General features: G+C 31.7%; 1 protein-coding gene across 1 annotated transcript; it reads right to left on the bottom strand.

Annotated features, from left to right (window-relative positions):
• Positions 1-547: 547 nt before the first annotated feature.
• On the bottom strand, positions 548-15,996 carry LOC126970288 (putative sodium-coupled neutral amino acid transporter 10). Its single transcript, XM_050816116.1, has 10 exons — positions 15,853-15,996; positions 15,611-15,728; positions 14,517-14,673; positions 13,855-13,978; positions 12,442-12,563; positions 9,072-9,220; positions 6,309-6,445; positions 4,823-5,059; positions 4,211-4,373; positions 548-3,544 (listed from the first exon to the last, which is right to left on the bottom strand). The coding sequence occupies exons 1-10, from the start codon at positions 15,934-15,936 to the stop codon at positions 2,085-2,087; spliced, it is 2,751 nt and encodes a 916-aa protein (XP_050672073.1). The 5' UTR covers positions 15,937-15,996; the 3' UTR covers positions 548-2,084.
• Positions 15,997-16,588: the final 592 nt, after the last annotated feature.

Below are 16,588 nucleotides of genomic sequence, written 5' to 3'. Positions count from 1 at the left end.
CGCCAAAATATGATTAATATTCTTCTTCTTCTTTCTTTTTTTCCTTCTTTTCAAATTCGTATCTTGATTTTATAAATTTTGCTTTATTTTATATAATTGTTTTCTTGGTGTCACGGAAGCGAAGACTGTGCATGTTGTGACACCTTAATTTGTTGTACATTCAACTCATTATTTGTTAATATTTGATATATTTTAAGCGTATTAGAATGTAACTACTACTGGTTGTCCTATAAATAAATAAATATCATATATCCTACTTTGAATAAAAATATTTGAACTTGAATTGGAAGAAGAGATCGTTCATTTTTTATTTCTAATAGGTTAAATAATAATTTAAGTACATTATTGCAATGCTATCATGTCAAATAAAACAAATACAGATATTAAAATAATTTATTTAAGTAATTTAATCAATTGCAAGATTATTACAAATTAATTTAATTATACACATATTAAATTGTTTGTAACCAAATAATTATAATAAACGCTAAACAAATATAATTAAGGATGTGCCAATTAAAAGTAGATGATAATTAAATAATGAACAAATGATTAAAATAATTTAATGATACTAATACATAAAAATAATTAAACATTAAAATGAGCAGACATCAAATTTTGGCTATATCATTTGTATGTGGTAGACACCGGTTCTCTATACTGTATTTTTTGTTTAACATCCGTCTCACATCATTTTGCTCTGTACTTGAATGAAAACGTGTCATTTTTTTGCGCAAAATCCTTTTTTCTTTTGTTTTCTTATTAACATTCATTTCTAGTTGAAATGATTTCTAAGTCTTAGAAAATATTTCGAAATCCTCATTAAACTATATAGGATTTTTTTTATATGAGATCATAAATCTTAATATAATAATGTTATAGAATAATTTAAATACAAGTTGACTTTGACCCCTTTGGCAAAGAGGTTCCTGAAATATATAATAACTATGTGAGATTAAAATAAACCTACACTTATAATAAAGAGAAAATGCACTGAAATTACAATAATATAAGATTTTATTTCACTAATCTAGTATAAAAATTCTTTCTCGAAATCTATGGATCTATACTGCCAAACTTATAAATACAGAATCTCTGAATAGTCAGAAAACTGAATAGTGAAGAACTCTTCACACATTGTAAGTACAATTTATATGAATCCGAAGTCACATGTATCTGTAAATCAAAGGTTACAGATGGATGTGAAGGAGAGAATATATTTAACCAAATATTAATATTACGTGTACCCAATAGATACCTATATAGTGAATAAAAAGATGCTTGCAGATCGTAGACTAAGCACAATATGAGATATATGTCTTTACAACAAACAGATGCCAGATAAGAAAACGTTAAATTACATATGACCACTATTCATGTAATGAAGATGATGTAATAAAGTATTCGTATAATTGGTGGTTGTGGTAACTCTACAAAATACAAGTTTTGTTTGGTGCAGGGCATCGCGGCTGTTTTTAATGGAATAGGAGGAAAAACGAGCATACTTGTCACCCGATGGTATGTGAGTAAGTGATCACCACAGATCATACACTCTCTTGTAACACCAGAGGAATCACCATAGCGTCGCCGACCTTATAAAGCTTCGACTAAAACGTTCAGATGAATTCGAAAACTGAAAACAAATTGGCACGTGGCGGGCGAAGTCGAATCGAAGCTGTTTCCTAATTGCTCTCCCGAAACCGCTGTTGATTTATTACGAGCGGGAGCCTGCGACAATATCGGCCTATTATTCCAATTAACTTATTTGTTTGTTAATCGACTTAGTTACCAGTTTCAGTGCACAAATAAACGAGATTATTTTTCAAAATTCTAATATTATTGCAGACTTCCTAGGAAAGTAAACTTTGAAAAAATATTACATATTTTATTATAGTGTTCAAAATTTTTTTGAAGGAGTTTGAATGCCAATGATCCGCCCTTATCTGGAAATCTATCTTAGAAATCTTATCCTGGGCGTTGGTCAAGCTAAAACCGGCACTGCACAACTACGACACGTTAACTTTTTTAATGTATAAATATATTTGAAATCAAATATTCACTAGCATTACTTTGTTCAATAGTGTCTAATCTTCGGGTTCGATACTCTTCAGAGATCGTATATGGTGCACGTCTAACGCCGGTATTGGTAGATTTTTAGATAAAACATCGTTTAAATCAACCTTAGGTAAAATTTCATTAATTTCTCTATGTAGTTTCTCATCAGGCGCATCTTTATTACAAATTTTATTATTATCTAGCGAATCTTCCACGGTGACTACTTCACGCTTTTGTCTGCGCGTGTCTTTTTTAATATTTCTGTCCTTAATTTCATTGTATAAGTTGCCGTCACTGGGAATTGGTTTAGCAATATCGTTGTTGTTTTTTATGTCATTTTCAGTTTGTATTTTTTGAGACTTTGATTTTTCGCTCAAAGCTATTACTAATGGCATACTACCAACTTTATTTTTCTCCTTAACTTTCTGAGCACCTTTCCCTTCTTTATATGATTTTGGCTCATCTAATGACTTGAACTGTTGATTTGCTAGTCGTATATTTGCCTCTGAATTCTCTTTATGTCTTTCTTGGTTATCAGGTTTTATTTTATTTTCAATTGGTGGGATACTTTGTTTATTTTCCTGTATACTTTCAACAATCTTATTTTGAACTTTTTTTTGCGGTATATCTCCATTTCGTACAATTTCAGGAATACTGGTTTTTACAATATTATTTTGTTCAACTGATTTCAGATCATGTATCTTAATATTTTGTTTATTATCCTGAGAATTAGAAAGCACTGATGCTGCAGGTATTAGGTTGTGTTGTTTTTTTAACTTTAACTCATTGATTTCCTGACGTATCTTGTGATCATCTTTTTCATTTGCCTTTTTAATGGTATCTAAAGCCTCAACAGCTTTCGCTATATCATTAACTGCATTCTTGGCGATATTCTCTTTTAATTTCACAGCATCAACATTTTGACCAGGACTATCAGAGACTCCAGTTAAACTCTGTATCGCAACATTTGCAATTTTCTGTATACTTTCGACAGCAATCTTTTTAGCCTCATTGCTATCTTTTTCTTCTTTATTTTTTTCAATTTCTTTTTTCGTTTTAATAAGTTCATCTAGAATTTCTTTCTGTTCTTTTATCAATTCCTTTTGCTCTTCGCCATGTTGTTTTATAGTTTCAATTAACTGTTGCTGTTTGATGTCTAAACTTTCTTGGTTCGACTGTACTTTTTCTTCTAGTTTGGGAATGGGTTGCAATTTACCATTTACTTTTTTAGGATCTGGTGGAGGAATATTGTTTTCTTCAGACACCTTGTTTACAACTTCCTTATCATTTGGTAAAATTTCTATCTTGTCTTCCTTCATTTGCTGCTTTCCTACTATTTTTTTAGATGCATCTTCAGCGAGTTTATTTTCGAGTGGCTGTGAGTCTGGTGGAATAGGATTTGGCGGTAAGACTACAGAATCCTTCTCTATGTTATCCTTGGTATTCATTTTTACAATGATTGGTACACTTGCTTGTGGTTTAACCGATTCTGAAACATTAAAAAATTATGGAGGTTTTATTATGTTATAGTTATTTCGTTCGTTTAGTTCGACAGGTACATACATAAATAACGAACGACTGCGAGAGCTATGGAACAAATGACAGAGGATAGTCGAGTGAGTGGATTTCATTAAACGTCGTTGTTGCTACTTTTAATAATACTAACGATTGACGTACTATAAACATTTAGAATCGCCTATTAAAAGTCGTCCAAAAAGATGCGAGTGGTATGGTATAATTACGTATACATAAACACATTAACGTATAGAAATAACATTAAAACATACAATCAAATTAACACCTCATTTCGTGACAGTACAGACGCGTAGGCAGAGTTTTGCTTCAGACAATTTTTTTGCATGATTGTGATTCTACTTGTTTAGTGTACGTCAATGTTGTTTATAATGATACTAATACATGTGTATTCCAATTTGTTCTTGAATATAAAAACCAGATTGCGAAATACATCCAATAATGGTGGGAGACTCATAAACTAAACCCGTAACGTGCAATCCGAGCGCCTTATTTGGATGGACGTCATTTTGAATTTATATTTTTAGCTTTTCTACCACTGAGACCATGACTTTTAATCATAGTTCAATTTGAATATAAGAATAATACACAATAATAACTAATCTACACGGTAATAACTTACCATCCGATTTCTCCATTTTCTGAAAGAAGTCTTCAACAATTTTATCAATACGCTCCTGTGTTATGTACTTCTCATCGAAATATTTATCTCTCGTGTTCTCTGCGGCTTGTAGATTAGCAAATGTTCCCAACACTAATATGATGAGACCGAAGATCACTGTAAACTATAAACTGTTTATGAAAAATAAATCTATGCTTAAATAGGTAAAGACAAAAGAGTTAAGGAACATTTTAAAGAATATCCCGCGCTTGGTGTAATATACAAACATGATTAACTCTTTAAAAAGATACTATCAAAAAGCCTCAATAATATTCTATTTATAAACTCAATATTATAATAAATATAATGATAATTATTTCATTTATCTATAATAACATAGCATCTCAAACAAAAGGAAGTCCAACTAATATAACATTTAGTTCTCCTAATACACTCTTGCCAAGCGGCCCCGAACACGGAAAGGTCGGAAAAATATTTAGATCTTCCAGATGCAGATTTATAATTTAGACTATGGTATTAAATACCATTTTAATTGATTCTCAATTTCAGCGATATTTTTGTTTAATCATAAAGAGAATTGTTATTACAAACATGAAAAATATAACCACGTACCTTTGCCAAGACTCTTTCATTAGTATTCTTGAAGGTGACGTTCACGAAACAGGCTGCAGGGAATACCACGCATATCAGCACTCCGATAGTGGAGCCAACCAACCCCAGTACCAGCTCGATGTTCGGGATCAAGAGGCTGATGAACAGGGACACGGCGATAATGGCCACTGTCATGCACCGGAACGTGTGCTCGGGGATGGAGTGGTTTATGATGTGGTCGTGGTGTGCTGGATGTACCTATAAAGGGGAAAAATGATAAATAAAACTAGCGTACCGAATACATCAAATAAAAAAGAACAAATACTTTAAATATATAGTATGATTGGTGAGACACTAACAATACTCGATTCTCATTCTAATGCTGTAATAAAATTAGGTGGGAACTTAATTTTTATACAAATTTTCGTAAAAATAAATAAAGTATGGCAACAGTTCATTGTAACCGCAATGCGCAATTATTTCGTGGTTAAGCGCAAGCGCTGAAAGGTCCGTGTGTTCCCCGACCCGCGATTAGCTTTTTGTCAGTGTCCGCTCGTGGACAAAACCTATTTCATTAACTTAACTGTAGGTTTAGCTTATTATGTAATTAATATTTATTTTTTAATTGTTTTCTTCGTATATGATCGCCCAGCATTCCGTCCTCGAGTATCGCTAGTGTCTCACTAGTCAAATATAGTTTCTACCGCGGTGATTCCAGGACATGGAACTTCAAGTGAGTACACCACACAATACAAGGCTGGCATTGGCAAGACTCCAAAATGATCACCACTAGAATTAAAAAATGTTTCTTTTACAAATAAGCTAACTGTCTTAAATCTTTTACGATGGTATGGATAGAGACTCGTCCACTCTCATTAAATGGCGCCATATCTTTTGATTAGTTTCATTATACCACGCGTTCGCAAGAAAAGACAGCGGTTGACAGACCAGCAAAGAATAGTTTTAAAAGAACTCTTTTATTATTATAGAAATACGAAATCCTAAAAATGTCTGTACAGTAGGTATTAGTAGTAAGTAGTTGATTAATATTGTGGATTTGTTGTTTCGACTTTATACGCACCGAATGCATTCTGTAAAGTAGCTTAAGAGTTTTTCTAAATAACATTTCCAATTATTTTAAGAAATGCATAGACTTGTTCCAAAACTTCCCATTAGTAGTTTTTTAATATAATTTGTGTGAGAAAGGAGGACGTCTGTCTTCGAGGATACTGCGATCCCAAGGCTAAAGTAGAAGCTATAAAGCTAATAAATATTCGGGGAAGGACTTGAGACTGTATTCCAACACGTTGGCTCCTTTTAGCATGGAGGCCAATTAATTTGCATAGGGTGTGATAAGGAGTTTGATAATTTTCGAGACAGAATCTACATCTTGGAGAGCTATTTTCGTTTGTAGATATTTTGTTTTTAATCCAGTGGTCATAATTAATGGTATATCTACTCATCAGATAGGCATGTTGTTAAAACTATAAAGTAAACTTTTACTAACCTTCCTGTACAAGAACGAATACAAGCTAGCTCTACACGGAAATATAATGAGCGGGAAACTAAACGCTAGCGACATTACGAAGCCCAGTTTGATGACGTCACTCGCCATCGTTGGACTCAAACTCATCAGAATGTTACCTGCAAAGTTTCACACTCGTAACAAGACGTTTGTATTTTTTACTGCAGTACCTGTTAGATGATACAAACAAAAGGTTTACTTTATTGTCAAAGGGATTATGAATATATTACATGGTTATGGTTGTTTATATGGTTATTCAATAAGAACTTAACATCGCTAGTTGTAAAGGAATTAAAATATATAAATATATTATAATGTGAATTTGAATATAAAGAACCAATAGACGGATACAGTTTAAATCATGGAACAGAAAAAAATAGTGAAAGTAGTAGTGACATCGGTGTTACCGTGACACAACTTGGCTCAAGTGACATCAGTCAGTCATATTAAAATAAAGGGATAAGTTAATAATACCCACCTAATAAATAAACGCGAGGTTTTTTGTTTTTTCAGTAGGGCTGTATAGGAGACATGTTTTTTTCGGCTTTTCGGCTTTTTAATTTATTAGTGTCAACGGGCCATATTTTGTTGTAAAATCTAAGCGGGTTCATGAAATTATAATAAAAAGGCAAACGCTTCATACATTTCCTGTATACAGTTATGGTCACCATGGCAATAAAATGCGTACCATGAAACATTTGTAACATTCATATGAGAAAATAAAAATATTACTACAAAATGTGGTGGTAACAGTGATTATCGGCTTTTGAAAAGTAACAAATATCTATTGGATCCATGAACCTCATTTCAATTATTATTTTAGAGATTAAACTAATTCAGCATTAAGTACATAGTTTAATATTACCGTATCTATATCTGTGAACTGTGCATTTGTCATTTTGATTTTTATGTTGCCAAACAGATTTCCGTAATTTTCGTTTCTTTCGAGTTGCGTGAAAGTTTATTTTGCATTATTATAATTATTAAGTTTATTTCATAGATTTTAATATCGCATTTACAGCATATTATACTCCAGAGAGTCGTTGTGTAAATTGTGTACAGTACGTTCATCCGAATGTGCGAAAACATTAATTAGTGTATATACCTGGAGACTTGAACTGGGCCTCCGGAGAATACAAAAGTTTGTGCAGGGCATCAAGATGAGACTGAGCCACCTGCATCGTTTCTGGATGAGATTCTAATTATAAAAGATGATTTTAAAAATGATGATGACTAATAAATATTTATACTATATAAACAATGTGTTATTTCTTCCTATTATGATAAACAGTGTACAAAACCTTACCTCAACAGTATTTACTTATTTTATTAAGACACGACTTTGAAATAGTGTGATGAACATTTTTGTTCTGTACATCATTCTAAACCATCTTTTATAAGCCGTATCCTTACTCTTCCTACAAGCTCTGTTTATTTTGATATCAGATTGTACTACTTACACTCCTACTTAATTTTGGCCGTTTCTGTTTTATGTCAAGATATTACGTAATAGCTTATTACTAACATTTATATACGATTTTTAGGTTATTTTGACGTTCACATTTTGTCGTATTTCTCAGTATTCCGGTTAGACCATTTCTAACTAAATATACCATTGTAATCTAGAGATTATAAGGAATAAATCAATATATGTTTCATTACTATACATCACATTTCGTGGTGGGCCTCTTCCTCGAACAAAAAAAAAAGTCTCCTTTATTAATTGCACAGAAAATTAATGAAAATAATTGTTCTTATAAAATATGAATTTAGTATTTTGAATAAAAATAGGATTAAAAAAAAATCGTATTAAATTTAGTTGCTTATGATCAATCAGTATTGCTCAATTACACAATTTATATCTCGAGTATATAGTTTATATATACCTACCAGTTTCTTGCGAATTTGAAATCTATCTTAGGGACACTTAGTGTACTGATTTTAGAGTAACTTGGTACTCTAGAGTAAATGAGTTATCTAGCGTTAAAAGTTACACTAGTTTCCTAAGTGGTAATCGAGAAAGAGATAATAGTTACAAACGAATGTAACATCTATTTCAAAGCAATCTAATAGCTTTATATTGGTATCCTCAGTGTTCTATTTGTCTTGAGTGGTCAAACTGGATTGTGAGCTTCAAAAATATCTTGAGATCAAATATATCACGAGTTGTAATAAGAACTAATTTTGAACAACAGCAAAAAATATTTCCCCAAAACACATATATACTAAATTTGAATGTTGTTTTTTTTGTGGATTACAATATTAATTTACATACATTTTAATTTGCAAGTTAATAACATTGCTGCCTATTTTAAGGAAGTTAACGGTATTTAGTTTTACTTTTTTATTAAACTTCTATTTACTATTCCGTGTGTGGCTTTTAAAGTAAAAATACAACCAATGCTGTTCTATACCATAAACAAAGCCAAAATATGGAACATGCCATAAATTACACCATAATAAGATTCTACTTGCTTTATCTATACAATGCCACTTTTACTTCAGTTGTTTAAAATATTCTTGGCCAATCAGCAGCCATTTAAAACCTTTATTCTATTCAGGTTTGATTCGGACAGTGACAGTTGACGCATGACTAAGGGGAAAAGTGTGCTTACATATCAAACTGCGAATGATCTGTCCTTATATGTGTATAGAAAACCTCGTTGGATGCAGTCCAAAGTGTATAATTAAAATATGTAGGATGAGGAAGTAAGTCAGACCAGTGTGTTATTAAAGCATACTTACCAGATATCTCCTTAGATCCAAAAGCAACATATCCGAACACTCCAAGAGTGAAGTACACCCCAGTACATATATTGATAGCATTCTTTGTCACCACACTCATTTTCTCCAATGACAATGACGGCATTGATTCAAATATTTCGAACAGCTGCCTGAAAATTTAAATAGGATTTTAGAAAACATCTTAAATTCTTATTTTAAGTATTAATATTTTTTTGTGTAATTTGAAGGAACTCAGGCATTGCATCAGGATACGGATATTTGATATTTAGCTTTGAAATGATTTAATGATGATTAATTTTTGCTTTGAATGATTTATTTGTTTGAATCGTGTTAACAATTAATTGGTGTACAGCACAATTCGCCAATATATCGGCATACAAATATTTGATTGTCAATATTGTAATATCATATTTAATTTATACTTATACGTTCTTAATACACATTACATAGCTTTAATTCAATGATATAATATAAAATAAACATTAGTTTGTAGGTACCTCTCAAAAATTACATTTGAATACTATTATTTTTGGCTAAAGAATTCTTTTAAACTATAAAAGCTTTATCTATTAGCCATAATTTTAATTTTTTATGCATTAATGTTTTAGGCATCTCTCTAATATTCTTTGGAAGGTGGTTAAATACCCTAATACACATAACATTTGCGTTATTTTGATGAAGCGCTGTTCTACAGTATGGCATCAGAAGGCGAGTTGGATCTCTTAATCCTAATATGGAATAGTCCTTTGCTGGTTTAAAAAGTTCACCATGTTTTTTAATGAACATACAAATTTCTAATATATATAGACCAGTAAGCGTTAACAGACGGTGCTTTTTGAATAATGGTCTACACGATTCTAGAGGACTGACATTGCATAAAGCTCTTATACATTTTTTTTGTGCCAGAAAAACATTTGAAATATTAGTGGAGTTTCCCCATAGTTCCCTTTGTTACATACATTTGGCTATAGACATACAATATACGATATATACGTATATGTTACGGGCAACGTGATTAACTGAGCATTATTAATAAGGACCGGCCATTATTAATAACGCCCAAGAGCGATGGGCAAAGTGATTAATTTATCACTTTGACCGGCCATTATTAATAATGCCCGACGGCTCGTGGTCCATGTAATAAGTCAGTGTTTGAGATAGCTTGAATTTATCACTTGGACCGGGCAATGTGATAAAATGTTGGCGCGTTCAAATGCAAAATTTCCTATTGCAGAAATAGGCCAAAGCGTTCGAGTAAGGATACCAGATGTAGATCGGGCCAAGATGGATAGTCGTAATATACTTGCTATTATTATATCTGTCGAAAAAGAAAAACTTTACAAACTTGGAACTATACACATTATTTTAAACCAACTGTAGACTCCAGAAATCAGTTTACTGTGTGTAAAGAAAAGTTCATTTCGATCGATGATGTTCCAAAAGTCGATATTACTCTTCGAGAATGTGCTCGAAGAGACTCTCATTTTGATGGACAAGGATTCCATCATTGTAACTGTAGTGGTGACTGTGAATTTAAAACGATGTAAATGCAAGAAATAAAACATTCTTTGCAATTCCAAATGTCACAAAAACTCATCTTGCAAGAATAAATAATTCTAAACTTAATAACTTTCTTGCACAATCCTTAATTATTAGATATTTTTGTTGATTTTTCTCAGTTTACAAATTTTTAAACTATTGTTCTTAAGTAATATTTTTGTCAAAATAAAAGTAGGTAACTAATGATGTAATTACATATTTTAATGTTTATTTTTTAACTACTATGTTCAATTGTTTATTTTTTGTTAATTTTTCATGATAATTTTGTGAGTTTAATTTCATTTATTAAACAAAAACACTACAGTTCACCTATTTTATTACTTTGCCCAAGATAGGGTGGGCATTATTCATAATGACCGGGAAAAGTCAATAATCATGCTGTTTTAATCACATTGTCCAATTGAGTCGGGCATTATAAATACAGACCGGCCATTATTAATAGTGCCCGGACTTATCAAATTCCCCGTAAAATAAAAACACCAACAAAGCATGAAAGACAGAAAAACATATCTAACATACATAAAATGATATAATATACATAAAACATAGTATGCACTGCGCTGTTTAGATGAAATTGAATTATTATTATTTATATACAAACAAACATATTTATAAATACACTAGCTGACCTTCAGAAGTTGTTCTGCACATAATAAATAAAATACTGTTTTTTATGAATTTGTCAATAATATTTCATAACATCAAAAATTTTTTTCGTAAAATATGCTCCCCGTTGTTATGATGAAAATGTTCCACAACAAAACTGTCGAACCATGTGTCAATAAATTATCTCATAGAAAATATGTCCATACGAAACATATTGGAAATAAAAATAATTATAGGTCCCAAACCGAAATAAAAACTACGTACGTACGTATAGTTCGGAGTCCAGTTTAGGAGTTCACTGGGAAAAACATCAGGACACTGGATTTATATCAATTTTATAAAATGTAATTGTAATTTCAATCAATTACTTTCATTAATTTTCATCCATAATAAACAATTCTCATAAAGATTAAAATGTTAATAAACATCATTTTTATATTGATAAAAAAACTAATACTTATAGGTTTAGCTTGTGGATAGATAGAAATTTTCCAATTCTTTTCAAATGTTAATTCCATGACTGCTGACAGATTTAAAGCACATGGAGCAGTCATTTGTAATTTTTTCATACAAAAACTCTTTTATCCGCCGTGTGTAACATATATTACCTGTGCTTTAATCCATAGCCTAATGGTTACGGGAGTTCTGTGCTCTTTCCCCATTCCAAAGAAGGAGTCAATTCAAAAACAGGTTGACTTTAATTCATTATAAAAGCAGAATCCTGAATACCAGAATATCATGAAAAATAATACCATGACAAATGGAGGTCCTCAATCTGTGCTACTCCTTAGGAGGCAGTTGTGATTGATTGACTATAGGTAAAATTGTATTGTCAGAATACTGTGGTATGTGGCCATCTCATTGTTTTATAATATATTTTTTTTTATAATATAGACACACTTTTCACACAAATTATCTTGCCCCAAGTTAAGCATATATAGCCTGTGTTATGGGTACAAGACAATGATATATTTAATACAAAATACTTACTTTAACATACATAAATCCATATAAACATACATAAATACATTTAAACATCCATGACTTGGAAACAAACATCCATATTCATCATATAAATGCTTTCACCTATTGGGATTCGAACCCGGAACTGCTAGCTTAGTAGGTAGGATCGCTAACCACTTGGCTATACAGGTCGTCAATATCTAATGACTCGCGATTACGAATATTATAAAAAAAAACGAACGTTTGACAAAACAGCGCCATAGAGAATATAGGTACACATTGCAACAATCCAGATGGTTTCCATAACTCCAGACGATTGTGCCAATCATCCGCCAGCAACTGTGTGCCTGCATCTGATATTACCTAAAACAAAACAAATACTATTGCTAAGATAATTTATTTCGTCTCTTGCTGTTAGACAACCGATAAAAACGGGTCAGGATTATTAGTTTAGTGTGCGTGACAAGCTACGTCTTACACTCGCGATTTGTATGACACTTTGTGTTAGTGTACGTGAATTGCCCAAGATTTTTTCGCACTAGGTACGTCCGAACCGAATCCGATCGGTACCCGTGAAAATACGGTCCGGTGTAGTCGTACAACTATTTGTAACGGTTGACGGAAGCCGGATCTATTGCGTAAACTATCATAGAAATAGTTCTACAACTACTCCGGATCGTGTTTTCACGGGTACGGATCGGACGTAGTGCGAAAGCGCTCTTACACTTGCTATATTTATGACACTGTGTTAGTGTACGTGTATTGCTCAAAATGGAGGTTAACTCTAAACTCAATTTTTTTTTCGACGAATTCACAGCTGTTATTGTCTATCTAAACGTATTAATGATCTTAGCACTATTATTTTAAATTGTTTCGATTCATATTGTAGATACGTTTATTTGACACTTTATAAGGTCGGCAACGATCTTTTGATTCCTCTGGTGTTCCTTTCGGTTTCCGGTGGAAATCGTTGGGCTTTGTTTCCGGGAAATCAAGCTCGAGAAAAGTCGAGAACTCGAGAAATCATATACCTATAAAGAAATTAAATCGCCGTTTGTGTTGCGTGGCGTCGCGGGCCAAAGCGCAGCGGAACCCTTGAACTCGCTGCAAGCGCTCGGCGGGGTCGTCTTTACACGTTCATTCGTGTTTTAACTTTTGACTCTGGCCAAGCATAGTTTACGTAGTGAGTGTTTCACAGATTACGTGATAAATTAAAATCAAACAGGTAGGTCTTTTCACTTTTATTGACACACCATGGCTTTATTATTCATATTATTTTTATCAATAATGTAATCTAAATATGATCTTAAATTTTACTAGGTACTTGTACCTATCTGTTCTTCCCTATTATTTTTTAGTCAAACTTTAATATATAAAATGTACGGGAACAAAAAATATGGCATGACATTTACACACCTTAAAATCTAATCAGGTGTACAGCCCAAATCAAAGTATAACCCTTATATATACTTATATCAAAACTCTTTTAAATTTACCAACAAGCTCTTTGATAGTTGTTAGTCACAGTGAACTAGTATATATTATTATATTATAATGTATGTATGTAGATATGTTGTTTATAGTGAATAAAATAAAACAGTGTGAGGTTGAAGAAATATATTATATACAAGTATAAAACAAAAACATATATTACCTTCATAACCAAACAGAAATAGAATGCAATAGTGGCAGCACTGACATTACTCAAACTGTCCACATTTCTCAACAGCCCTAGCGGCAACACACACACCAGAGACACTATTACCATTATGGATGTCCTAAAATGTAATTTTATAAGTGTGTTACAAGAATATTTTCTGCTATTATATTTATATTTAATTTTATATTTTCTCAGAAGTGTCAAGGTTTCCTGATGGTAGGTAAGTGAAACACCCTACACATTACAATACAGTGCATTAAGGATTCTAGAAAAACTCAAAATTATGAGTGGTAATTACAATTGTGCTGAAGATTCTTGAAAACCTAAAAATTATGAGCGGTTATTACAATTGCACTTGAAGTACTTTAAATGTTTTATTTTTGTATCTCTTTATCATTGTTACTTAGACCATACTATTTGACTTACCTTGTCAACCTAATTAAAAAAAACTTTTAAACATCTACCCATTGAACTAGAATTATATTTCATTATTGATTTACTTCACATTTTAGTATTTCAAATCATTGCCATTTTCCGCTCTTAGTACCACAATCAAATAAATATATTTAATATGACACAGATTGAACTGTGATACACAAACCATTATTTTTTTACATGAACTTTTTGAATAGACAACATTAAATATTGTAACTAACCTTAAAATATCACTCTGGTTGATATTTAACATTTTTGCAATAATCTGAGGTCCCAGATCTCCGACAACAACAAAATATGCAATACATGTTCCCATTAGAAAACCAATTATGCCCACTTCCACTGCTAACTTCCCAGAGGGACCAAAAACATGAAAGGCTAAAACAATTTTCATCAAATTAGTACCATGGTCGGATTAGGTACGGTTCGGTGGGCGTGGGTGGGTGCCACACACTGATTGGTGCATCATACTCAGTTTGGTCTGGACTGTAATACTAAAAATTTTGTGAGATGGACAACATGACATACCATTGAATATAGTCCGCTACCAGACCATGTGCCAGGTACAGCCGTTTTTATAGCTTTAATGTAGCTTTTTATACATAATTATTATAGTAAATATATGCAAAAATTTAAATAAAATGTGATACAGTTAATCATTTTATACAATTTTGGTTCTTTCCAGAGGATGTTCACGATATGGTAACCACAGTATCTCCTTATTCAGTTGTCAAATATTAATGAGACTTAACACGTCTCCGAATTTTGAATATTGTATGAACAATGAATGGCACTGCTTAGTAAGGGCATGACATATTCCTTACAATCCGGGGAACATCTAACCTATCTCATCACTTTTTCTCTTAAAGTAGAATTATTTGTAAATTAATTGAGATTATTTATATAAATGATTGGTGTGACATAATATATAATATGTAGATATGGGCCATGGTGTATTTGTAAGCTCACTTCGTATGTTATTACTAAAAGAAAAGAAACAGATAACCATAGTCAGCTGTTTTAGCACCAGTTGTGCTAAGACAATTGATTAAAGACAATTATTGTCAGTTGTCACTACATTACCTTAGTGGCACATTTGTAGTAACAGGTTACATATTGATATTTGATGCAAATTGTATTCCATAACTGGTTGGTAAAACAACTACTCATCTGTAGTTTTAAATATAACTCTTATTTCTTGAGATTCTAAATAGAGTAAGTAGCTAGTACCAGATAAATTAGTTTCATAACTTTAATTTGGTAAATATAATGCACAAAATAACTCTTTTACATAATGATAGTAATTGTAACATACCTAAAAATTCATAATTTCTCCTTCGGGTTATTATTGCTGACTTAAGAAGAAAGTAACAACACAATCTGGAAACCAGTCCCATTGATAGAAGTATTAGTGTTGCTAAAAGAACTCCACACTAAAAAGTACATTATAAACAAGTAGATTTTAAAAATTGCTTTTAAATCACTTTGGGTAAAATTAACTTCTCAGTCTTACTTTTAAAATAAATAAAGTTATTTGTTGTTGTAAATAAAACTTACCTGTTGAAAACAAAAAGGCATGGCTAATATACCAACACCAATGATACTGTTTGCCAAAGTAATTGACTGTCCCGTAGTACCCATTTTTATAAAGTTTTATTCTTAATAAATATTAAATACTGAAACGTTAAAACCCATGCCTAGCTACTGAAACGTCCGGGCAACTAGAGCGGCTTTTTTCTTTAGACAGTCAAACGTCCAGGCAACCAGAGTGGCCCAGTCGACTTGCGTATTTATTTTGTGTTATAATCTGTAGTATGAGTGAACTAGCTTGTCAAATACGATTTTTAAGACTCTATGGTAAGTAATTGTAATAGGCTTATCTTTAAATATCAAGTATCCGAGCAAAAATTAAAAGAAATAATTTATTGAAAATTGCTTTGCGGGGGGAATTGTCATTTGTTTATTTTTGTAGTGTCAAGTGTTTTGTTATTGTTTTGTTTATCATGTAAGTGTAATATTTTAATTACGTATTATATTTGTTTTATATATGAAATTAATCCTCATGATATCTAGTTTCCGATTTTATCTACAAATTACATATAAAATTCTTCTTACGACATTAAATCGACAAGTTTTAACAGTATGATCGATACTACTTTATCGATTTGGTTTAAATATCAAATTTTTATTGTTATCCAATTAATTAACAGTAAATCATTGCTTGTAATAGGGACAAAATATCATTAATATAATGTTTATAATATTCAACAATCTGGATGCATTGAGACAACCA

This window comes from Leptidea sinapis, chromosome 20 (genome assembly GCF_905404315.1).
Source record: "Leptidea sinapis chromosome 20, ilLepSina1.1, whole genome shotgun sequence".
Classification (NCBI taxonomy): domain Eukaryota; kingdom Metazoa; phylum Arthropoda; class Insecta; order Lepidoptera; family Pieridae; genus Leptidea; species Leptidea sinapis.
Note: the sequence above shows the minus strand (reverse complement) of the source record. Positions and strands in the feature narration are given on the sequence as shown.

Coding starts and splice junctions, on each gene's coding strand:
- LOC126970288 (XM_050816116.1), bottom strand. CDS start 15,936: ATGGGTACTACGGGACAGTCAATTACTTTGGCAAACAGTATCATTGGT. Junction 13,979..14,516: donor AACCAGAGTGATATTTTAAG/GTTAGTTACAAT, acceptor ATTACATTTTAG/GACATCCATAATGGTAATAG. Junction 6,446..9,071: donor TGGATCTAAGGAGATATCTG/GTAAGTATGCTT, acceptor GAAACTTTGCAG/GTAACATTCTGATGAGTTTG.